The 22,901-nt window shown below is 42.7% G+C and overlaps 1 protein-coding gene across 1 annotated transcript; it reads right to left on the reverse strand.

Annotated features, from left to right (window-relative positions):
• Positions 1–7,019: 7,019 nt before the first annotated feature.
• PLP1 (proteolipid protein 1) lies at positions 7,020–22,732 on the reverse strand. The gene is made up of 7 exons (XM_008704203.2): positions 22,618–22,732; positions 13,881–14,067; positions 13,005–13,161; positions 11,651–11,819; positions 11,114–11,187; positions 10,260–10,325; positions 7,020–9,144 (listed from the first exon to the last, which is right to left on the reverse strand). The coding sequence occupies exons 1-7, from the start codon at positions 22,619–22,621 to the stop codon at positions 9,073–9,075; spliced, it is 729 nt and encodes a 242-aa protein (XP_008702425.1). The 5' UTR covers positions 22,622–22,732; the 3' UTR covers positions 7,020–9,072.
• Positions 22,733–22,901: the final 169 nt, after the last annotated feature.

Consider the following 22,901-nt stretch of genomic DNA (forward strand, 5'->3'; position numbering starts at 1 on the left):
CTATTCACATAAAACATGACTATTTTTGATACTGAGACTGCAGAGAAATGCCTACACTGAGGACTTCTGGATAAATATAGTATAGTGAATGACACCCACAAAAACACACCCATAGTAAACAGTCACTGTTGCATAAGACCACTTTTTTTAAAACACCCCTTAATATAAGTCACTGACATCACAAAACAGAGCAATTCACTAAAAATAATTCCGTGGGGACCAATATGAAGCCATTCAAGTATGTTGCCACTTGTCTGGTTTAAATCAAGAAATTTTTAGACTCTAAAGTGGAGCAATTCCCAAGGCTTTGCTCGTCTGTATGCTTGTAGGCGGGGTAGAAAATGGAGGCATTTCTGCAAGGAATCACCATATCCATATGAACACCAAAGATATCAGTAAAATGAATGAATGATGTATCTTCATGTGTGTGGACAGCAAAAAACCACAAACCATTTTAATGTGTTATTGAATATTTATTGTTGTTGAAGCGGAGTGATGGGTTCATGGAATTGATTGCACCACTCTATACTTTTGTATGTATTTGAAATTTTCTTTTTATTTTTTAAAGATTTTATTTTTTATTATGTATTTGTCGGAGAGAGAGAGAGAGAGAGAGAAAGGTGAGCCCGAGCAAGGGGGAGGGGCAGAGAGAGAGGGAGAAGCAGGCTCCCCACTAAGCAAAGAGCCCGATGTGGGGACCCGATCCCAGGACTCTGGGATCATGACCTGAGCCAAAGGCAGACGATTAACCGACTGAGCCACCCAGGTGTCCCTGTGTTTGAAATTCACCGTAAGAAAAAATTTTAAAAGAGCATTACTGAATTAATAGATTTTAAATGTTTTCTCAACCAATGAATACAAAAAGTACAACTACTATCACGGTGGAGGCCTGGGGAAAGTTTTTACCTTAGAAAGAGATTTCTGGGGCACCTGGGTGGTTCAGTGAGTTGAGCGACTGGCTCTTGTTTTGGTTCAGGTTGTGATACGGGCTCCTGGGATGGAGCACCATGTTGGCTCCACGCTCAGCGCTGAGTCTGCTTGTCCCTCCCCCTCCTCCTCTGCAACTCCCCCCCTCAAAAAAAATAAATAAAATATTTTTTAAAAAACAAAAAAAGAAAAAGATTTTCATACTCAAAATAGTTTGGAGAAATTGCTACACAGTTTGTTCTCTAATGTGGGATATGCGTACTGTATGAGCCAGCAACATGATCCATTAGCCCTAGTGTTTATATTAATTTTTAATCTTAAAATAAGAAAAGAAATTATTTTATTAATCTCTATCACAAAGATCGACTTTGGTGTCATCACTCAGTTTATTTGTTAAGAAATGATGCCTTTTTCACAATGAATGAGAAAAGTGCTTTTCAAAGGAATATGCCATAAAGGGAGCATTTTGAAAATAAATATCTGAAAGTGTTCTCATCATCTTGTGATTTTGATGCTGAGAACTGCGTGTGACACCCATTTACCCAGTTGTAAGAAAAAAATGTAATGGGACATCTAAAATTGGCCTAAAGCATTCTACTCCAATAGCTTGAGCTCGTTTGTAAAAATATTTTAGCAGGCAACAGCCACTGATTGATGTCAGGGAGAGTGGAAATTTAATAGCCAAATTTTAATAAAAACCTTTGCATAACTGCAGAGTGAGACTGAAAAGTTAGTAATGTGCTTTACTGAGCACAGCTAATGTCATATTGCAGCCATTTAGATCTATGAATCTTTGTGAAGTACCGTTTGCAGCTATGACATCCATTGGAGACAGGCATTAATTTAAAATGAACTTGGTATTCCAAAATGTTAAACCATTATTTCAAAATTAATGAGGCATAGTCTGTCACATTGTTCTCACTAAAATATTTATCACAATATGTTTCAAATAAGAGAAATTCATATATAATCAAGTAAAAGAACATTTATTTTAAAATATTATTCATGTTTATCTCATCTCATATTTTTAAAAGTTCTGTTCTGCATGCTTTATACTGCACATATTATGAATGTAACATTAATTTTTTAACGTGAGTGTATTATACATCTTAATGCATTTTTATGTAATTACATACAAACCATCTCAAAATTTTTTTAAAGATTCGATTTATTTATTTATTTCAGAGAGAGAGATAACAAGAGAAAGCATGAGCAAGGGGCGGGGAGAGGGAGAAGCAGACTCCCCTCCCAGCAGGGAGCCAGATGCAGGACTCAATCCTAGGACGCTGGGATCATGACCTGAGCTGAAAGCAGACACTTAACTGACTGAGGCACCCAGGCACCCCCAAAACATCTCAAATTTTAATGTGTACACACATCATCCTGGAATCTTATTAAAGTGCAATGTCTGATTCAGTAATTCTAGGGCAGGGCCTGGGATTATCCATTTCTAAGGAGCTCTCAGGTGATCTTGATGCCACTTGTCCTCAGACCACACTCTGAGAAGCAAGGTCATGGGGCGGGGCGGAGAGAAGTGTGGTTTCCCACGTGTTTTACCATAGGGTTGCACAATCAATGTTTGGAGATGATTAGGGAAGGAGTAGACTATACTCCCTTCAGGTTATCCTCTGGAACTACTGCTTCTCTCAGTGGAGTTTCGGGTACGGACTGAGCTGCAACGACTGAGCTTCTCCTCCCTGACAAAGCCCCGCATGCAGCTCATCTCTGCAGCTTTAGTAGTCAGTTGAAGTGGGATACGACTGACATCCTCAGATTCAAACCGATGTGACCAATAATGGCACGTGCTCCAGCCTGGAGCTGAGGGATGATGGCGGCCTCAGCCTCAGAGGACTGATAGAAGGATTCGGTGAGGTAAGATGTCTAAAGCACTGTACTTTGTGGAGAGGTCAATAAAGTGTCACTATTACTGTTGGAGGGATGGCTGCTTGTGGACTGGGCCAAGATTTTTTTCAGTTATTCTGGCTCTTCTTTATCACGGAGACAAATAAGCAATCAAACCCCCAAATTTAAAAAAAATTATTTAATCTAATTTAATTTTTAAAAATTAAAAAAAAATAACCTGGAAATATTTTTAAAGTGGCTGTAACAACCTCAGCTACTAAAAACAAACAAACAAACAACAGCAACACACACACAAACTCAATAAACACCTGGCTTTGAGAAATGTAATTTACTTGTGTGTCCGCCCAGATAGAATAGTTGCAGAATATAACCTGGGGTACTTGCTCTCTGGAATTATTTACACTATTCAGAAGTTGGAAACATGTACTGAAAATGGTAAATCTGATTTTAGGAAAATTGGTATGGAAGCTTTCTTATCAGCAATCATTAGCTGAGCCATTTGTTTACTAAATCCACTCCTAGCTTGTGATAATAATATCATCTGCATATAGGAAAATGCTGATGTTTCCATTCACATTTCTTTTTTGTAAATGAGGGCTGATTTAAGATTTTAAATCAAATGAGATTTTGACAAATTCATTTCTGGTACATTTGAGGTCATGGAGGGGAGCTTTGATTGCAAGAGCCATACTCCCCCCCTTTTTTTTCTAAGCCACTCTACATGTGATCTCAAGTCATCAAATAGAATTAGAGCCATCTACAAATTTTCAAGTTTCAGCTGGTTTGTTTGGTTTTAATATTGTAACCCTCAGAATCCTGTGGTTTTCCCTTTTCATGTTTGAAATGTAGAGTTTGACGTAACACATGGAGTATCCCTGAAGCTAGTTCTTTAGATCCCCAACTGGCTTACTGTCCATGTTGGTGAGCGAAATAGTACAACACCATTTAACATTTTTCCTTTTTTTTTTAGGATTTTATTTATTTATTTGACAGAGATAGAGACAGCCAGCGAGAGAGGGAACACAAACAGGGGGAGTGGGAGAGGAAGAAGCAGGCTCATAGCGGAGGAGCCCGATGTGGGGCTCGATCCCATAACGCCGGGATCACGCCCTGAGCCGAAGGCAGACGCTTAACTGCTGTGCCACCCAGGCGCCCCCCATTTAACATTTTTCGACCTTAAATAGCGTAGTGTGTCAGCCCTCTTTCTCTAGATACAGACTTGCATGCCTACACCTTTTACTTGGCCCTTTGTTTTAAGGGGACTGTACAAGTTTCTCCCTGATTCATATCTTTTCCACCTCTTCTGTCAAAGGATGTTACTCTCATTCTTTACCACAAATCCTATTTCCCTCTCTAACCCTCTTGTCTTTAAGTTGAGTTCTATGTGGGCAAAGACTACCCGTTTTATTCACTGCTGTATTGCCAGCCCCTAGCAGAATACTTGGCACAGAGAATTTGTTAAATAGATATTTGTTGAAGATTTGTATAAAATGTTAATGTTTTTTTTTTTGTTTTTTGTTTTTTTGGTTACCAGCACCTAGCAGAATACTTGGCACAGAGAATTTGTTAAATAGATATTTGTTGAGGGTTTGGATAAACTGTTAATGTTGTATTTTTTTTTTTTTTGGTTATGTCATAATCTGGAAAACACTCAGTTCTTTATCTTATTTTTCTTTCCTTTGAAATAAAGCAGATCGATTCAAGGAGTACCAGAGCAGGAACATGCAGACACCAAACTTTGGAGGACAACAACAATTATGAAGAGCATGGTTGCTTGTTTCAAAGGGAACAAGGAAAATTTTCCCAGCTTATAGATACTGACTTGAATTCCTCACCTGCTTATTGATGTAGGAAAAGGCCAAGTATTAATTTTTAATGTAATAATGAATATTTCTTCCATTTGTTACTGAACTTTCATCAAGCTGTTAATGTCAAAATAGACACATTATCTGTGCTCATGATAAGGAAATTCAGAAAGAAGTGCCTTGTACCTTATACCACTCTTCCATGGCTTCTCAGACTTGGCCTGGATGAAAAGGAAAAGCCATGCTGAATAGCCCGTGTTTATATAAATCCAGATCCATGTGCCCTCTGACTTCCCAGATGACTGAGTGGGTGGAAGCATGCACATGCATTGTGACAGTGCATGCATAAATACTGTCACATGTAAGGTCAGAAGCAGGGTGACACGGAGAGAGCCAGTCACAAAGTTGTTAGGACTCTAAATTGAAGTTTTGTTTTTATCAGGGCCCTAGAAGACCAGAGCCAAATGAAGTCATGGCCCTTAACCACCACCTCTCCCACATACTGAGGGGAGAATTCAGATGCCCATTGCAGTCAGCCGGTCAGACTGCCTCTTGCATGCTCCCTGCCTCCCCTCTGCTTCACCCTGGAAGACCTCTCTTCTGTGGTTGAGGCTGAATGAGATCCTTGAATGCAAGATCATATCTTTGTCACCTTTCTACCCACACCACCCCCAAACATGAAATTCCCAGGGTTGGGACGCCTGGGTGGCTCAGTCGGTTAAGTGTCTGCCTTCGGCTCAGGTCATGATCCCAGGGTCCTGGGATGGAGCCCTGCATTGGGCTCCCTGCTCAGCGAGGAGTCTGCTTCTCCCTCTGCCTGCCACTCCCCCTGCATGTGCTCTCTCTCTCTGACAAATAAATAAATTCTTTAAAAAAAATTCCCAGGGTTTCGCACAAAACTTAGTAGGTGTTCAATTAATGTTTGCAGAATGAATTAATGAATGAACAAATGTTGCTCTGGCCAAAGCTGCAGCATCCACACCCTGCATAACTGCGCCCAGCACTGACCCTGAAGATAGGAAAAGCAATACAACTGACGCTGTAAGAAAATGTTTCTTGTTTATACTGCTGCATCTTGATCTTTGGCTGATCTAAGCACAAAGAGAGCTCTTTCAGTTCAGAGAAAGGAGGTTTATGGTGTGTGGGAGAGCTAAGAACAATGGGCTCAATTGATAGACTGGAGATGCTCAGCTTCTGAGAGCCTGGAAACTCCATCTATAGATCAGTCCCAGAGGGCAGAGCCAAATAAGGGCAGATGGAGAACACGGCTTTCTTGGGAACTGGCTTTCTGCTGCTCTGAGGCAAAAATACATTCACTCTATAGCACCCCGAATCAACGCTCCAAAATATGTTGCTGTGTCCTTGTTTGTCGGTGTCTAAAAATAAGTCCTTGTCACCTTTCTATGCTTTTTGTCTTAAAGTCATGCAACCAGACTTGTTTGCAGAATATTAATTGTGGTGAAGCAGAAATCAGGAGATTAACTTGAAACAGCTTTTCAGCGGAGCTCCTTAACTGACGAACTACTTGCTGCCCCCAGCTAAAGTCTCGTTTCTCTGCAATCATGCTTCTTGCCAGCTGCAACTATGGGACAATAAATCTACTCCTGATTTTAAGGCAGCTTTCTTTGGGCTGGTCAGTAGAGTGCTGTCCAAGAGTGTCATATTCTAGCCTAGGGTTGTAAAAGGGATTAAATGGTGTGTCCCAAATGGGTTAGGGGGTGGGCCATCCAAGGTATCAGGTGTCACTAATTTACTCTAATAGTGCCCTGCCACAGACTGTTTACATTTACATTGTCCTTACCATAGCTTCTCTGTCCCTACCTTAAACCTTTCATCCAGAACCTTTCAGATAAAACTAAGCATCATTCACGTATGAAGCCCGAGGGCTCGTTATTGCAATATGCAAACGATTGAAAGCGAAGGTAGCAATCACTTAATCCTCAACACACCAGGGCTGGGGCACCATTACCACATTAAAGAAGTAACCGTATTTGAGTCTGAATGAGCAGAACACTCTGAAACCCAACTTCTAACAGAAAAGAAACTCTAAAACAGGCATGTCCAGGTATATAGGCTTTCGCTGTATATACTTGACTAGAAGTTCTCAGGTATTAAGACCTGAGTTCTACAAAAAAACAAAAACAAAAATAAACAAACAAAAACCCCCACCTGAGTTCTAGTCCAAGCTCAGGTATGTGCTTATTGGGTTTCTTTGGGTAATTTACTTTGACTGTTTCTTAGTCTCCTAAGCTATAAAAATAGAAGTGATTTATCTATTTTTTATGTCAGAGAATTGTTGTGAGAATGACTTGGATGACCTGAAAAATAAATAAGCTCCCTGAACAAAGCACAATAAAGGTCTAATTATTCGCTTCTATTGTGGGGTTACACAAAACAATTCACTCAAAGGACACAATGTTTGATTGAGAACATTCTTAATTTTATTTTTCTTTAATTTTATAAAATTCACTTTGTAAGATAAGTTCCTAAAAGTTTATCCTTTATGTGTGTTAAAATTGAAATTCTGTATCAGAAATGAAGGAAACACTTTCAGTTAACTCTCTTTGTGTGTGTATATGTGTGTACGTATGCCTGGGAGGTTTTCAGGGAAGGGTTGGTTATTTGTTATGTTATTAAATCAAAACAAAACACAAGATATGGATTACTTCACTTTCCTTGATCTTGATTGGTTTCTTACAGAACCTTTTCCATCTCCTCCCTCTATGCAGCCTGGAAGCTTATCTTGTATACTGGTCTGAAAACAAATATTAAATATCTTTTTGCAAACATCTTACATCTCCTTAAACATTGCTGAAACCACTTTGGGGGGAAAACAAAACAAAACAAAACAACTCTTTACAACAAATTGCCACCTACAGTCATATCCATAGCATCTTTCTTTCCATAAAGACCAATCAGCCTTTTCTTTTTTAACTCAAAGTTAACAAACACAGAAAGAGAAGCCTGAAACCTGGGAGTTATTCAGGTTTCCAACTCTTTCCACCTTTCTGTTTCCATGGAAGCCTACCAACTGAGTAGCTGATGGCCGGGGCATTCTATTATGTGACCTGTAGTAGGAGGGAATAACCTGTATGTTAAAACTGACTCTTTAACACAGCGAGTTAACACTGCTAAATCAAATCATCCCCCACTGGCTTAAAGAGAACAATCAAATAGGTTATTCAAATTGAGGTTCAAATTCACCAAATCCATTTCTGCAAAGAGCAGAATAATTTGGAAAAAATCTAGTGGGAGTCTGGAACTAGCCAACTTTAAATATTATTTGCAATGTTTAACGTTCAATGTCCATTTGCTAAAGAATCATAATCACAGAATCGTTCTCTAAACCTTTCTGGCACAACCCCAAACAAGGGATAAACAAACCGGCAAATGTGAAATATGCGTCATTCTGAAACAAATCAAGATCTTCAAATCATCTTCTGTGACTGAATGGATAATACCCCATGAAAAGAGCACCATTGTGAAGATATGACAGAGGCCAGAGTATACAACTAATTAACAGAAAAAAGACGCGCTATCCAAAGAGTTATCTATCCTGTGTCTACCAGAGGGCTGGCTCAGTTTACACCATTAGCCACTAACAACTGCTGCTCCTTAGGCCAGTCTTTTTTTTTTTTTTCATATGAGCTAGTTTCTCTCTGTTCTCAGCTCCTTGGAAACCACAGGGTTGTCATGGTAGCTGTTATCAAGGAGAAGGGAGTGAGAAGATGCTGACAATGCCCTGCTTCTCTTCCCTAATAAGGTGTAAGGCCAGGTGCCCACTTGGTCTACACAGACACTACGCTCCCTTATGCTATAAGTAAGATTGGCTGAGTTAGGGCTTAAATAGTCCATCGCCATCAGGGTCAGTGCTCTCTTTCTATGGGTGAAAGATCCTTGCTTTGACCCCCTTCTCCCAGCTGCAGTAGGTAGATTTGGGTAAATGCTCTTATTGGTTTTTTTGGTATTCTTTTTTTTTCTTCTATCTTCAGTGGTAAGAGGGAGATAGGAGTGGGTTCTCTGTTTTGTACACCAAGGAGAATATATTTGGCCCCAATAGATATCAAGGGGGCCGGGTATATCCCTTCTCTCTACCTGAGCATCTTTCTTTCCACTTTGTTTCCATCAGTGGAAGTGCCCTTTGAGGAGAAAACACTTCCTGGTCCTCAGGAGATGCTTGAAAATTGAATTAGAGCCTCCATTCCATTGTGACTTGCAGTTGGGGAGTCACCATCTGAAGCATTTCCCATTTCTAGCAGGAACCAGCTGTGAAGCAAAATGACTAAAAGAGGTACATAAGAGGGGAGAGTCCACAGAGAGACATTAATCACCACAAGACTCTCCTTTCTTGTTACACTCGCCAAGTAAGAAGAGGGCCAGTCAGTGGCAAAGGCAAAGAGTTAACACGGGAGACGCAGCATTGTAGGCTGTGTGGTTAGAGCCTCGCTATTAGAGAAAGGGAAATTTCTACAGGACATCAGAACTTGGTGCCTCGGCCCATGAGTTTAAGGACGGCAAAGTTGTAAGTGGCAGCAATCATGAAGGTGAGCTGTAGGAACAGAAGAGAAAATACGAGTGAGAATTGAAAAGGAAGCTCTCCCTCCTCCAAAGCTTTTGTGAATGAGGAAGGGTAGAAATAAAATCAGGTAAATAAAGGAAAAACCCCTGATCTGCAAAAAGCAGCATGTCCCAGGCTTTCACCCTATGTACTTGACTAGAAGTCCTCGCTGACACATTTCCTTCTAATGGCTCAGGCCAGTTCGACAAGGATTTATTCCACTCCTATGCTAAGCGCCCTGGCACTGGGTTTTCCTCAGGAAAGTGAACAGTGCATGCACTGGGCTCTGCCATCATCCCATCCATGTGTCTGAGTGACCTGGAGTCACAGGCTGCTTGCTGCAGACACACAACCGCAATGGGCAGAACAGCCCTGCCTGCTTCATGCATCAATTTATTTTCCAGAATGAGGAAAAACTCCAGTTTGTATAAAAGCCTCAGCAGTAGCGGCCAGGCGTTCTGCGAGCTTATTCTTATCACTACTTATTTAATGACTACAGGTAAATTCCTTCACCCTTCAGTGCCCTAGGTTTTTAATCTGAACAATGAATGCACCCCACTGACACTGCACTGTAACGCCGTCAGCAGGACCTGGGGCGTAGAATCACATCATAGTCATAACAGTTCCAATAATGTTAGACGGTCCTCTCCGTGTTTTCAGGAGAAGTAAATCTCTTGGAGAGTGCCCAAGGTGGATTCGTATTGACAGAATATAGAATTCCAGGCTTTGGAAAATCATGTTTAGTAATGTTTCCTTGTTCTTGTCACTCATCTGACCAGCACGTGTTGAGAATTAACTGCAATTTCTGACTGCAAACCCCTTGGCTATATTACATGCTCTGTAAACGCTAAATATTATCATGTCTGATCATTAATCTCTTACCTTCTCTTTCCTCATACCACTTTTCCTGTTCCTGTCTAATTTCGGAAGTTTTTCTACCTTGCCAACCCAAAGTAGAAGTTCGCAGTCTACACTTTGTTGTCTCTTCCCAGGCACTTCTCTCCAGCGTCGCAAGGTTAGCAATCTATCTTTCTGCCTTTCAGCATAGCTGTACCCAGGCTATCCCAAGACCACTTATTTGCCAAGATCACATTCAGACAACTCACCAGGGAAACCAGTGTGGCTGCAGCCCCCACAAAGGCAGCAATAAACAGGTGGAAGGTCATTTGGAACTGCAAGAAAAGGCAAAAGGGAGAAGAGTTTCTTGCACCTGCAAAACTATGCTCTGCTGTAGATCGTGCATGCAGCTTTCCGAATGCATTGATATCTTCCTGTGTGTTAATTCTGCATCTATAACTAAACTGCCACTTCCCTGAGTGTAGGCCTCCTGCTTTTTAATGTACATCACAGCACCTAACCCCATAGCACTCAGAACACAGAATACTCATAAAACACTCATAAAATATTTTAATCAACAGTATCCCTACAGTTGTAGCCAGGATCCCAAATTTTAAAGTCACTGTTTAAGGTTTTAAACATTTAAAGTTACTGCCGTCTTCCTCAGGACTTGGTTTTATTCCCCGGCCTCATTTGTAGATGATACCCATTGCCAATACAGTGTTTTCCTCTTTTAAATGTACTTTTTGTTTTTACTTCTCATTAGAGATGGAGGGGTTCCAAACTGAAAGTGTTTTTATAAACTGAGGAGTGTGTCTCTCTGCATAAATCATTTTCTTCATAAGGTTTTTAACTAAAAGGATAAATTTTTTTCATTTGGGGGATTTTGTCATTAATCTCTATCTTTACCTAAAACTACAAATTTGTCCTTTAAGAAAGGAAGTCGTGGAATGGAAGGCTTTCTATACAGCTATAGGGAAAATAGATGTTTTAGCATCTATGCTCAAAATCCAGCAAAAAAACAAAAACAAAAAACCTGTGGCTTTTAAAATTGAAGGCCATGGGTAGAAATTTGTATGGTCCTAGCCACTCCATTGTAAAAGAACTCAAATGGCCCACTCACCTCAGCTGTTTTGCAGATGGACAGAAGGTTGGAGCCACACACCTTGCCAGGGAAAGCATTCCATGGGAGAACACCTGAGTAAGACACACAAGTCAACCAGGGTGTGAGCTTCATGGAGTTGTGGGGCTCCATGGAGATTTTCTTTCAGAGCCCTTCTTATATCTTTACTCATCCTGGCTGAAAAGTTGAATTCCACTAACAATCAGGATCCTCTTTTGTAAAGATTTGCCAAAAAAAAAAAAATAGAAGGTGGTACTGAACAGTTGTGTAATCTTGTGTTTGTTATTGAAATGTACTGCTTCTCAACTAGGCTAGAGCAGGGTGAACAGCCAAGAAAACTCCTACCACTTCTAAGAGAAGTTCCCTTCCAAGGGAAGAAATCTCTCCAATTTCAGTGGGGAGGAAATAACAAACTAAGATCCAGGCATCCATAATATTTTTCTCTATAATCACCACCCTTGTCATCCCAAGTAAAGAACCAAATATATAGTGCTTTCATAGGGGTTGGGAAGCCAAGGCACCAACACCCTAACTCACCATACATTCTGGCATCAGCACAGAGACTGCCTATACTGGCAGAAGTCTTGCTGGGGAAGGCAATAGACTGGCAGGTGGTCCAGGTGTTGAAGTAAATGTACACAGGCACAGCAGAGCAGGCAAACACCAGGAGCCACACAACGGTCAGGGCATAGGTGATGCCCACAAACTAAAACAATTGACATGGGGTGGTTAGAAATCAGCATCGGCCTGCAGACATTGAAACACAAACTGGGAGATCCTGGAGTGGCATGTGCCAGGTAGGAAACCAGAGTCCAGGTATCTCCGCCAAATGAAATTAGTAAGCAGGGCACCTGTGCCAAATGTCACTGGCAGTATCTACTAGAGAACTGGCCCCAAGTGTGATGGAGGGTGGGGGGAAAGGGTAGGGGTTGGAGTGAGGAGGATCCCTGGGTTAGAGAGGCTTCAGGAGATTTTTTGGGCAGATAAGGTGTAAAGAAATCAAAACAGATCTTGGAAGAAAGTCGTGCCATTTCTCACCTTAGGCTGAGCTTAGAAAATGTTCCTTGTCATAGGACTTTTCATCCCTAGTCATTGAGCAAAGCCAATGGGAGGTTTAAACTTCAGATCCAAAAACCTTTCTAAGCCAACTGCTGGCCACAAAAGATATCACCATAACCCACAGATATTCAGGCCCCCAAAGATCTTGACTCTAGAGACTGAAAACCAATGTGTGCCTTACTAGAAACATGGATAACCCTCAAAGATGAAACATTAAATATGTAGATCCATGCTAGTTTCCTCTGGGACCTCGAACAGTGTAGAATCCCAGAACATTGTGAATTCCACCTTGGAGTGGAATTATTTAATTTCCACGATCCACCCTCCTCTCAGATCAGGTGCCTGCCTCTCAATCCCATGAGTAGCATTTAGGCTCTTAGGTGGTCAAATCTAATTTTGTTGTGGTCCCTGCTAAGAGGAGAGTAAAGGAATGTCAACAGATGGCTTAGAAATGGTCTGATTTTATGAAGTATCCACAAAACTCATGCTTTTATTTATTTATTTTTTTTTTTGAGATGAAATTTTCTAGGGAACTTTTAAAAAGTGAGGCTAAGCCAGCTGGGCACCACGTTCTTCCTGACCTTCTCGTTCGGCTGTAGCCATCACTTCCTCACTCAAAAGCCAGGCCCCTAGAGAGGACCCAGCCTTGGGTGGGGATGAGGCCACAGACTCACGCCCAATTGTCCCCCACCCCTTGTTATTGCCACAAAATCCTGAGGATGATCACCTTGTCGGGATGTCCTAGCCATTTTCCCAAACAATGACACACCCGCTCCAAAGAATGAGCTTGATGTTGGCCTCTGGAACCCCTCCCCTTCTGGCCCCCTGTTACCGTTGCGCTCAGGCCCTTGCCGCAGATGGTGGTCTTGTAGTCGCCAAAGATCTGCCTGACTGCGCCGGTGGTGTAGAAGCCCTCAGCCAGCAGGAGGGCCCCATAAAGGAAGAAGAAAGAGGCAGTTCCATAGATGACATACTGGAAGGCATGGATCCTGCATTAACAGATAAACAGAAGATATCAGGAACTCTTGTTAACTGAGGACCCAGTTCCCTTCCTGTATAAGTAAGGTGGACACTTGAGTGAGCACCTAAACAAGGCTAGGGATTCTTTAGAGGAATCACTGGGTTCCTCCACCCCTTGCTTACCCTGTGACCTGAAGAACTAGAGTTCTATTCTCCTTGGCCAGACCCTTCGGAGATGTTCCCTCAGAGGAGAAAGCAGAGAGGAGCTAGACCGGGAGGAAGAGGGATGAAGGAATAGGGGCCTAACATGCTAGGAACAGGAAAGTCTTAGTACAGAGCCTGAGCAGACTCAAATGGTATGTCAGAGCAAGAGCAGTGGCCCCCATCTCCCCAGTCATTGTGCCTTCCCTGAGTTCTCCATACCTATCACTGCAGAGGCTCCAACTCAGTCAATGTTAACCTATGGTCAGAAGTTAGAACATGTGGGACAAAGCAAGTGCAGTGGGGGGTGGGCAGTGAGAAGTGGGCTGGCAGGCAGACAGAACTCCCCTTTCTGAATTTGGCACTTCCCTCTCATTTAGGACCCTCGATGGGGCATAGGTGAAATCTGCAAATAGAGGGAAGACTCAGGAATCCTGTCTGGCTCCACGCTAACCCCCTACTAATCACTAACGTACTAATGAGTTCCGTATGTCTCCTGGGAGAGAGGGGAAAAGGGAGGGCTTTGTGTAGGATAACAGGTACTTACACATTGATGAGATACTCATAGTCCTGGTAGTTTTTGGAGAAATAGGTCTCAATTAGCTTTTCTGTGCCAGTGAGTGCTTCATGTCCACAGCCACAGAACAGTGCCACCCCGAAGAAACATAATCCAGTGGCCACCAGGGAAGCAAAGGGGGCCCCTACGAGACATCTTGCACAGCACTCTAACAAGCCTGGGGAGGAAGGAGGGGAAAAGTCAGGGATGTTTCATAAGTAGCTCGTGCCACCCATGCCCCTCTGGCCGACCAGTCAAGCCCTGTGCTCACATGCACAGATGGAGTAGTCACCCCAGAGTCCAAAAGCAGGAGATTCTCCAACTTCAGGCTTCTGGAATGTGAGATTGACCCAAAAACATTACTTTGTTCCATTCTTAAAAATAAGTCCTTACTTTTAATTCCCGGAATGTATGGGTTTTTTAAAAATAATCCATCATCAAAGTAGCAAGCTAGGGAGATTATGCGATCATACTCTCCTTTCTTATCATTCTTATTTGTTTGTTTCAGTCATTTACCAACTCTTAGTTAGTACTTACTATATGCCCAGCATTGTGCCAGGTGTTATGTGGGATGTGAAAACATAAAAGACATAGACTTTGCCATATGGGAGTCTTTTGTTTACTGAGGAAGAATGAGCTAGGTAGACCTAATATATTCCACTAACAATTTCAGGCAGCCAAGTAAGTGGTTACAGAAGGGAAATGCAACAAGAGTTCCACAAAGGGATGGGTGCAGGCCAGAGATGTTGGTATTGTCAGACAGGATTTGAGCCTTAGAGAGAGTTCCAAGTGGGGGAACTTTGGAAATCACCTGCTCCTGGATATTCCTTAACATTGTGTATTTGTCGCATGGAATGCTTGCTTCTTTCTCATCTAGAATATCATGTGGAGAGCAGTCCAAAGGGAAGGAGGAAACTGGCAGAGAGCAGGAGATGGTAATGGGAGGGTGACTATTATTCACGGTAATAAAAATGCAAGCTTAATTATTTTTGAACATTTTGCATGGCTGATTTGTCCCCCTATATTGCAGCTGGGCCAATGTCTGCACCCTCAGGCTTACACTGGAGTTCTGTCAAAACAGCTACAAAAAAGACTCTATACAAAGTCATCAAAGCATGAAACATCTTTCTGGCATGACGAAAACACACCAAAGCCTGGGAACACAGGTGTCTCAGAGTGCTAAGAGTTCCTGAGATACCGAGACCTGTCACCCCAGGCCCCATGCCAGTGTTGCTGAGAAACAGGAAAGGCACACAAGAAGTCATAGGCTCTAAGAACAGCTGTGCCTCAAGTACTAGCCCCATGCTGTAAGTGCCACATGGAGCAAAACTCAACAAATGTCAAATAGATGGCTTAGTAGATGAGGAAACGGTGACTCCCTTGGGCCACTTGGCCAGATCCCAAATATATATGCATATGCGTGTGTGTGTGTGTGTGCGTGCATGCATGCGCATGCTACTGATTTTATACATCTGTTCATACATCATATAATATACAGAGATATGATATAAGAAGTATTTTTTCTGTATTTTATGTATATATGAATTATATACACATATACAGCTGATGTGCTGAGAAGCTGCTTTTGGAAAAGCATGTCGGCACTCCTTAAAAAAGAAAGCAAATTGTACTAATTTCTAGGTTTGCATTTTTATCCAAAGCTCACTTGTCTATGCCATGGTAGCAAGGACTAGGGGAGTCCTTTGCCCGACCCTCTTAATACTAGTACAGCTTCTTTTTAGCCCGGTGTGCTTAAATATCTGTTGATTTGCATGGCTGATGCAATGTGAACAGATTTTGAAGGACCAGATTATCTCTATGAGGAGAAAGTTGAGGTAGAAGCATTTGTCTCTGTTCTCAAAGCCACAGAATGAGTGAGTTCTATTACCCATCATCCCCTAAAATGACATGCCCTTCCTTGGTCCTCAAAGAGCCTCTTCCTCAAAGATTCTGGTATATGACACTAGAGATGAGGCTCAGAAGCCCAAGGCAAGCAGAATAAGTAGCTAATATTTGCAGGAGAACTGAATTTTCATCCTTTTCCAAGAACTGAAGAACTGCTGCCAGAAAATTTTGGGGTGCCTGGGTGGCGCAGTCGTTAAGCGTCTGCCTTCAGCTCAGGGCATGATCCCGGCGTTATGGGATCGAGCCCCACATCAGGCTCCTCTGCTATGAGCCTGCTTCTTCCTCTCCCACTCCCCCTGCTTGTGTTCCCTCTCTCGCTGGCTGTCTCTCTCTCTCTGTCAAATAAATAAATAAATAAATAAATAAATAAATAAATAAATCTTAAAAAAAAAAAGGAAAATTTGGCCTCTATGAGAAGCAATCAATTTGTAGCTGTGCTGCTGTGGTGGAGGCAGAGTTTACTTAGTATGAACTTTGCAATAGTGCTTGGTAACAGTGCTTCATCAGAGCTGGGCCATGGTGTGTGTGTGTGTCGTGTACGCGTATGTGTGCACACGCATATGCATGTGCACACATGCATGCATGCAAATGTGCACATGCACACATGTATATACCAGAAAGAAAAACACAGCAGTTGAAATTGATCATTGTTCTCAGGGAATATTCCAGAAATTGATCTTCTTTCTCAACAGGTTAAGATACTAGATGCATCCTGTAAGTTAAGAAAAAGAGCTTGGAAATAAACAGTGCTGCTATTTTCCTACTCTGTCTATCCAACTCTTCCCCACCCCCAAACTCTTAGACTCTTCTAGTAAAGAAGGTCTCTGAAGCCTGAGGGTGGGGGGAGGAGAAGGTCAGTGACCTCTCTGTTCCCTCTCTCCCCAGCACAGGGTCAGGGCTTGGACAGAGCCCTCCATAGCTCCCCTGGACAAAGAAGCCTTGTTTTTCCCTGAGATCCCAGGAGCCTCATTGGTATTCTGCAGGGGCCTGCAGGCCTGGGGGTGGGGAGGGGGTCAGACCCAGGGAACAATGGCAGAACTGTTTATTTGGCCCAGAGTAAGGACAGCCATCCACCCTAGCAAGTGACCGTCCTGTGCCACTCACTCACCCCAGCTTTTTCACCCTGGGAAGAGCTAAATGGTTCAGGTGCGATCAGGGATGAAGGAACTTGAACTTTTGCCAGCCAAACAGGGAATTCCACTCTAAGTTTTAGCCAATGTCCCCTCCACGGTTATAAAGATAAGGAAAAATTCTCCTTAATGTATCTGATCCCTTGATCATCATCCAAATAACCATAGAGTGTCATTTGTAGTGTCCTTACTAGGTGATAAAGGGCTAAGCCTTGGGAGCCACTCTGGATCATCCACTGATATACTTTCTTTTTACATACATTTTTCCTCTATTTTCTTAGACCTCAAATAACTTGGTACCCCTTTTCCACTGCACTGCCACTCAAAGCAAGGGACAAGGAAGACATAGTTTTTAATGAGTCTTTAACATGGAGTTGGAAATAAATGGCCCCAGATAAATCACTCTGGAGCTCTACATAGTTCAATGATATCAACACACACATTACATGTCCACCTCTTCACGGATGAGGTTGGTTCTGGGGACATCTAAGTTCAGCAAAAATGAAAAATCTCAGTCAGTCTGGCCAAGCAAAAAATCAACTTTTGGATTTCAACTGGGAAAAACTCAGAACACGCAAAAAAAAAGTGTGTCTTCATCCAAGTAGTTGACAATCAAAACGTTCTGAGAAAGGTCCATTGGGTTCACTTCAATTTTTCACAGCCCAAGAAATGTCCTTGGGAATGTGTGAACAATAGCCTAAAGCCGTAAGCTCTCCATTTCAGCACCCTTCATGGTTGAAATTGTATTGGTTTGATTCAGGGAGGCTGTGAGGGATTCTGGAGTTCTTTGGCTTTCCCAAGAGTCATGCTCACATTTCCAGGCTAAGTACAGATTGTCACATGGTAGAGGTGGCATAAAAGAACTACAATAATAATAATATTACCCAATGCAACTCCATTGGATTAAACTGCCTGACTTCGATGAGAGGTCATAGAGAAAAATAATGACCCTTCCCAGTGTTTTTCTTTCATTTCTTTTGTTGTGGATTCAGTACAATTATTAAGCATATTTGAAGTAATCTGGGCACTATGAGAAACAAAAGTGAATTATAAAGCCCAGTCCCTTTCTTCACTGACCTTTCAGTCTTGCTGGGGAGAACAAACCTGTGTCTGTGAATCAAAGACCAAAGCTACCTATAACTTAGTGTTAAAATGTATATGACCAAGTCCTGTGGGCAAAATGTAAGCAAAGGGGAAATACTCAGGTGTTGGCTAGATTTATCTGCAAACTTCCAAAATGAGTCTAATCAATCTGTGATAGAACTTCAAACCCTTCTGACCAATAGTCTTCACAGGAATCTGACAAAGATCAACAGGACCATTGTTAATCTTATCCAGATCCATGTCCATCCAAGGGACTGTGTTGATCCTGGTGCTTGCTGTCTCTTTAAGCAGGAGCCAAGAGCTCCCAAGCCCTCCCTCCTTTCCCATGCCCTGGGCACGCCTCAAGGACCAGCTCCATGATGGAAATTCAGTGTGAATCTGGGAACTCATCAAAGGGAGGAGAGGAAGGGCTTTCATCGAAAGAGATGGTAGAAAGAGACCAATTGTGCCTTGCACAATTCCTAGCCTGTCCCTTGAATCCAGCTGACAAAGGGAGAGATAGAAGAACCCTATACAATAGAGCTAAACAACAGGCAGGCTCATTGAGTGAAAAACTGGCCCCATCTCCCTAAGTCTCTAATCTGCACTACAGTCTTACCCTCCTCCCAGAACCCACCCCTTAACCTCACTCCACGAACAGAGGCTTCCTTGATTGGGGCCTAAAGCAGTTGACAGGGCCAAGATGCTAGAGCAACCGTGACTGGTACTGGGGATGGATGGAGATCAGTGGGTGTGTTCTAGGAGTAAAACAACAATCGTCAGGAGGTGCCAGAGACAAAGACTTTTGCTTCTGGCCTTATCCTGGTCAGACAAAGCCCTGCCTATAATCTTGTCTTCCCTATGTGAACTCAGCACTTACACTGCATTCAAGTGGTGGAAAGGGGCCCTGCAACCACTGGGACATGGGAATCTAAGCCTGATGAATGGTCAAGTCATATGGATAAAGTTAAATAAAAAGGAATCTCAACCTCTTCTTTGGACAGATATTATTATTACTATAGCAACAGCATTTGGGCCAACTTGTTTCCTATACTCCCCACTCCTTCCCAAACACACACACACACACACACACACACACACACACACACACACACACACCAATATATGACCAAACATTGGGAAGTTGGAATAGAAGCTTGGTTATTAAACTCTATTCCTGACACATTGTCTTCATCTTGCCCACTTACACAGAGGTAAAAAATAAGCACCTGACAATAAGCTAAGAGACAACATTTTCTATACCTTATTTCTTTGGTCAGTCTCTCACCATTTCTTCCTCTCTCCTTGGTTGCAGTGTGAAGCTGATTTGGCGAGCCTTGTTCCCTTCCTTGGGATGTCACTGATTCTTTTCCAGAGCCTAGCAGAGAGCTCAGAGGCAAGTACAGAGCTGCAAGATCACCCTTAGGACCATTTTTAAATAGCCAAGGAGGAATTAATCAATCAGTACTTGTAGGGTTTTTGAGGAAAGTTTAGCACTGGGTAGGCCCTAACAGTGGGAAAGAAAGGGAAACCTGCTCTGTTTGACTTCCAGGCTGATGTGACCTTACCTGATCTTCTTGGGATCTGAAGTTCTGTAGGCAAGGAGGGCATTTCTACAGTTGCTTTCTTTCAGAACAAGAACTATACCCTGGGGATGGTTTTCAGGGCTTCAGGTTAATACACAAGAAGGCAAAGAAAGAAAAAGATGCCACTGGCTGGGTACCAGTGCTTGATGGGTTTAAACACTATATGTCCCCTCCCACCCATCTCCCAGGGGTTCTTAGGCCTTATTACTACTCACATAGCTTTGAGAGAATAGTTCTAGTTGTCAGGTTCTTGAGTAAACTTCCAGCTTTCATAGCACAGAGCCAGGGCAAAAGCTCCTCCAAGCAGAGCAGGACTTTTAGTCTGCCTGGCTCTCCAAGAGCTCCTCTGGCTCTGCAGGGCCAAGGTGAGGAATAGGGTGGGGAAGGCTGTCGTGATCATTTTAGTCACAGTCTCTCGGAAGAATAAGTGAGTATGCTGGTTTGGATCTGGTTTCTTTTTAGCTCTTGGCATTCTTGTGGCATTCTTGCCATCCCAGTGAGATTCAATTAGTCTTCAGGAATTTTGTAAAACTGGACCCTTGCTTTGCATCCACACTTCTTTCTTGCCTCGGCTACCCTCACTTAGTCTGCACCAGCCAAAACTATACTGCTCGGCAAACAGCCACCTTTGGAGGGAAGCATCATAGTCTGGTTACCAGGGTAACAGCCACTGTTCTCAAACAACAGGCTTGCAGGAGCCAACGTTTTGCTGTTCAGTAATGGCACTGTGTTACTGAGCAGAGAATAATCAGCTACTGCTCTTTAGCTCTTTTCCGATTCCATTGTTATCCCAAAGACTCATTTGGAACATCCCCTCCCCAAGTCAGGACAAGGTTTAATGAACTATCATTTCCCCCATAAACCTTTTATATAGACAACACTGAATTCAGTGTTCCTCTCAGCTTCCCATCCTATAAGATTGCATATGGTCGAGGTAGTGAGCTCTCCATTTCTGGGGGTGATTAAACAGAGGCCATAGGAACATTTAATTAGCTGTTGTAGAAGGGAATCCTGCCTTGAGATTGGCTCAGGCAGCTTCCAAAGTTCCTTCCAATCCCAGATTCCATGATATAATTTGTGTACTACAATTGTTGAACAGCAACGCGCTCCATGTCAGAAGTAATAGCAGTATGGCACCTTGTTAGAGATGGTCTATTATTTACAAACTTGAGATACTTTGTTATTGAATAATTGAAAACTCAAAGGCTACAATTCTCATGTGCATCTGGCCCAAGGATTGCCCACCCCCAAGATCTGATATCCAATACACAACCTCAACTATGCCCTTACCTGTGGCAATATTCCCTGGAGATTCCCCTGGAGGAAATCATCCAGCCTCCATAACAGAAAACTGTCCCTGTAGTCACCTCATTTATCCTGCCTTTTCCTCAAGGCTTTCATCCCCTGAAGAAGTAATATTCCGTATTGTTCTTTACTCCCTCTCCGTTTTTTAATTCACAACCTACCCAATCAGCTGCCCTGACGTTACATAGGGTTCCTGATGTTACCGAGGGTAGGAACTGAGTTCCCCTAACATTCACCTCTCACCTGGCCACACTCAGTTGGTCAAATGATTCTTATCCAAGTGCACAAAGTATGCACAAAGAGAGCCCAAAACCACTTTGGAAAGAATAAGAGTCAGGTTATACATGTGTTATTGCATAATAATTGGTATGATCATTATTTATAATTGTTATAGAGCTTGCCCATTTTCAAAGGACATCCGCATCATTATTACTTGATTTTCACAACCCTGAAAGTAGACAAAGCAGTTATTGTTATCCCCATTTTCCAGATGATGAAGTGATAATTCACAGTGATCTACCCAAGGTCATGAAGCTCCTAAGTGGCTGATCTGGGATTCGAACCTGGTTGTGTTGGCTCTAGTCCAGTGCCCTGCCCTCTCAGTTATCCACGCTGAGTACATGCTTCAAAGATCTCTCTCAGGATGAAACAACCTAAAGGCTGACACCAGTTTAATATAATCTAAAACCTTTTTCCCATGGATTGTTGCTGGAGTCTTCTAGGTACTACATTTGATGGTGAATACAGAGGAAAATTGATTCTCATTTCATTTAGGATGCATTCAGGCTGCTACTCTTCTTTTGCCAAATGTGAGTGATGTCTACACAACGCTGTGGACAAAGACCCTTGTGCTCTGTACACTTTGCTCTAAGTAGACACTACCAAAGACCAGACCTTATAGCTTCTCTCTTTGTTCATAGAACCTGGAGAAGCTTTCAGTACTCAACCATGTCAGTAAGAGCTCTAGGGTCCCAGCAGCTTCCTTGTCATAGAAGGGATTTAGAGTCTGAATCACACCCTCAGAAAGGCTCAGTCTGTGATGTTTGCTGGATATGGTCACCCATATTTGTGTGTGTGCATGCATGTGCACACACACAGATGCTACCCATATCCACTCCCCATGGTAAAGCCATTGAGACCTTTATTTTCATTTCCTGAACCTGAGATTGGCCTTCTTAGCCATAGCCAAGCCTGAGTTCCATCTTGCCCAATTCCCCAATTGGGGGATGCCAAGCAGGGTCCAAATTTTGTATCAAGCAAGCAGTTATTTTATACATCTGAGGGCCAAGCAGGGTCCAAATTTTGTATCAAGCAAGCAGTTATTTAATACATCTGAGGGCCAGCCCACACTTATTTGTCTCCAGAAGAACCAGGGATGTCAGCTGACCCAGGCACTACCAGGGCCTGAGAACAGGGGGAAAGAGAAGGTAGAGGGAAGTGAGGGGGTAGGAGGACACATGACCATATCCAACCCTCTGGGCACTCTCTCCAAGAACCTGTGGTACTCTCCACGTGCTACTAGAGTTCTTTGGCAATAAAGCATCATTCTCCTTACAGCAGAGAAGGAGTTAACCTAGTCAAGTGCTAAGGAATTAGACAAAACAAGTGCCAAAACACAACTCATTGAAGCCATTGGAAACCCCGACCCTAGAGTTGGAAATTCTCTTGCAAATTTCTGTGCCTGCTTGAATCTTCCATGATAAAGTTTTTGAAACTCACCCATGTCTTTGGAACTCTGACTCCAATTGTAGCCGGCTGGCTAGTCTGCTTTGCGGCTGACTTTGTTCAGCTGGAAGGATCCTGGTCTCTCCAGTCTCCTTCTTCGGTCCTTTACTTTTTCTCTCTGAGTATCTTTGTCCTCTTCTCCCGCAATGAAAAGGGCTTTCTGATTGACAGCCAACCCCCTTAAAGAGACAGGCCCGCTTTCCTCCTCCTCTCCTCCTCCCCTTCTCCTCCCCTTGTCCCCACCTCCTTAGGGATACTCCCTTCTCTAAGGGCTCCAT

Source organism: Ursus maritimus (genome assembly GCF_017311325.1).
Source record: "Ursus maritimus isolate PB19 chromosome X unlocalized genomic scaffold, ASM1731132v1 scaffold_X1, whole genome shotgun sequence".
Taxonomy (NCBI): domain Eukaryota; kingdom Metazoa; phylum Chordata; class Mammalia; order Carnivora; family Ursidae; genus Ursus; species Ursus maritimus.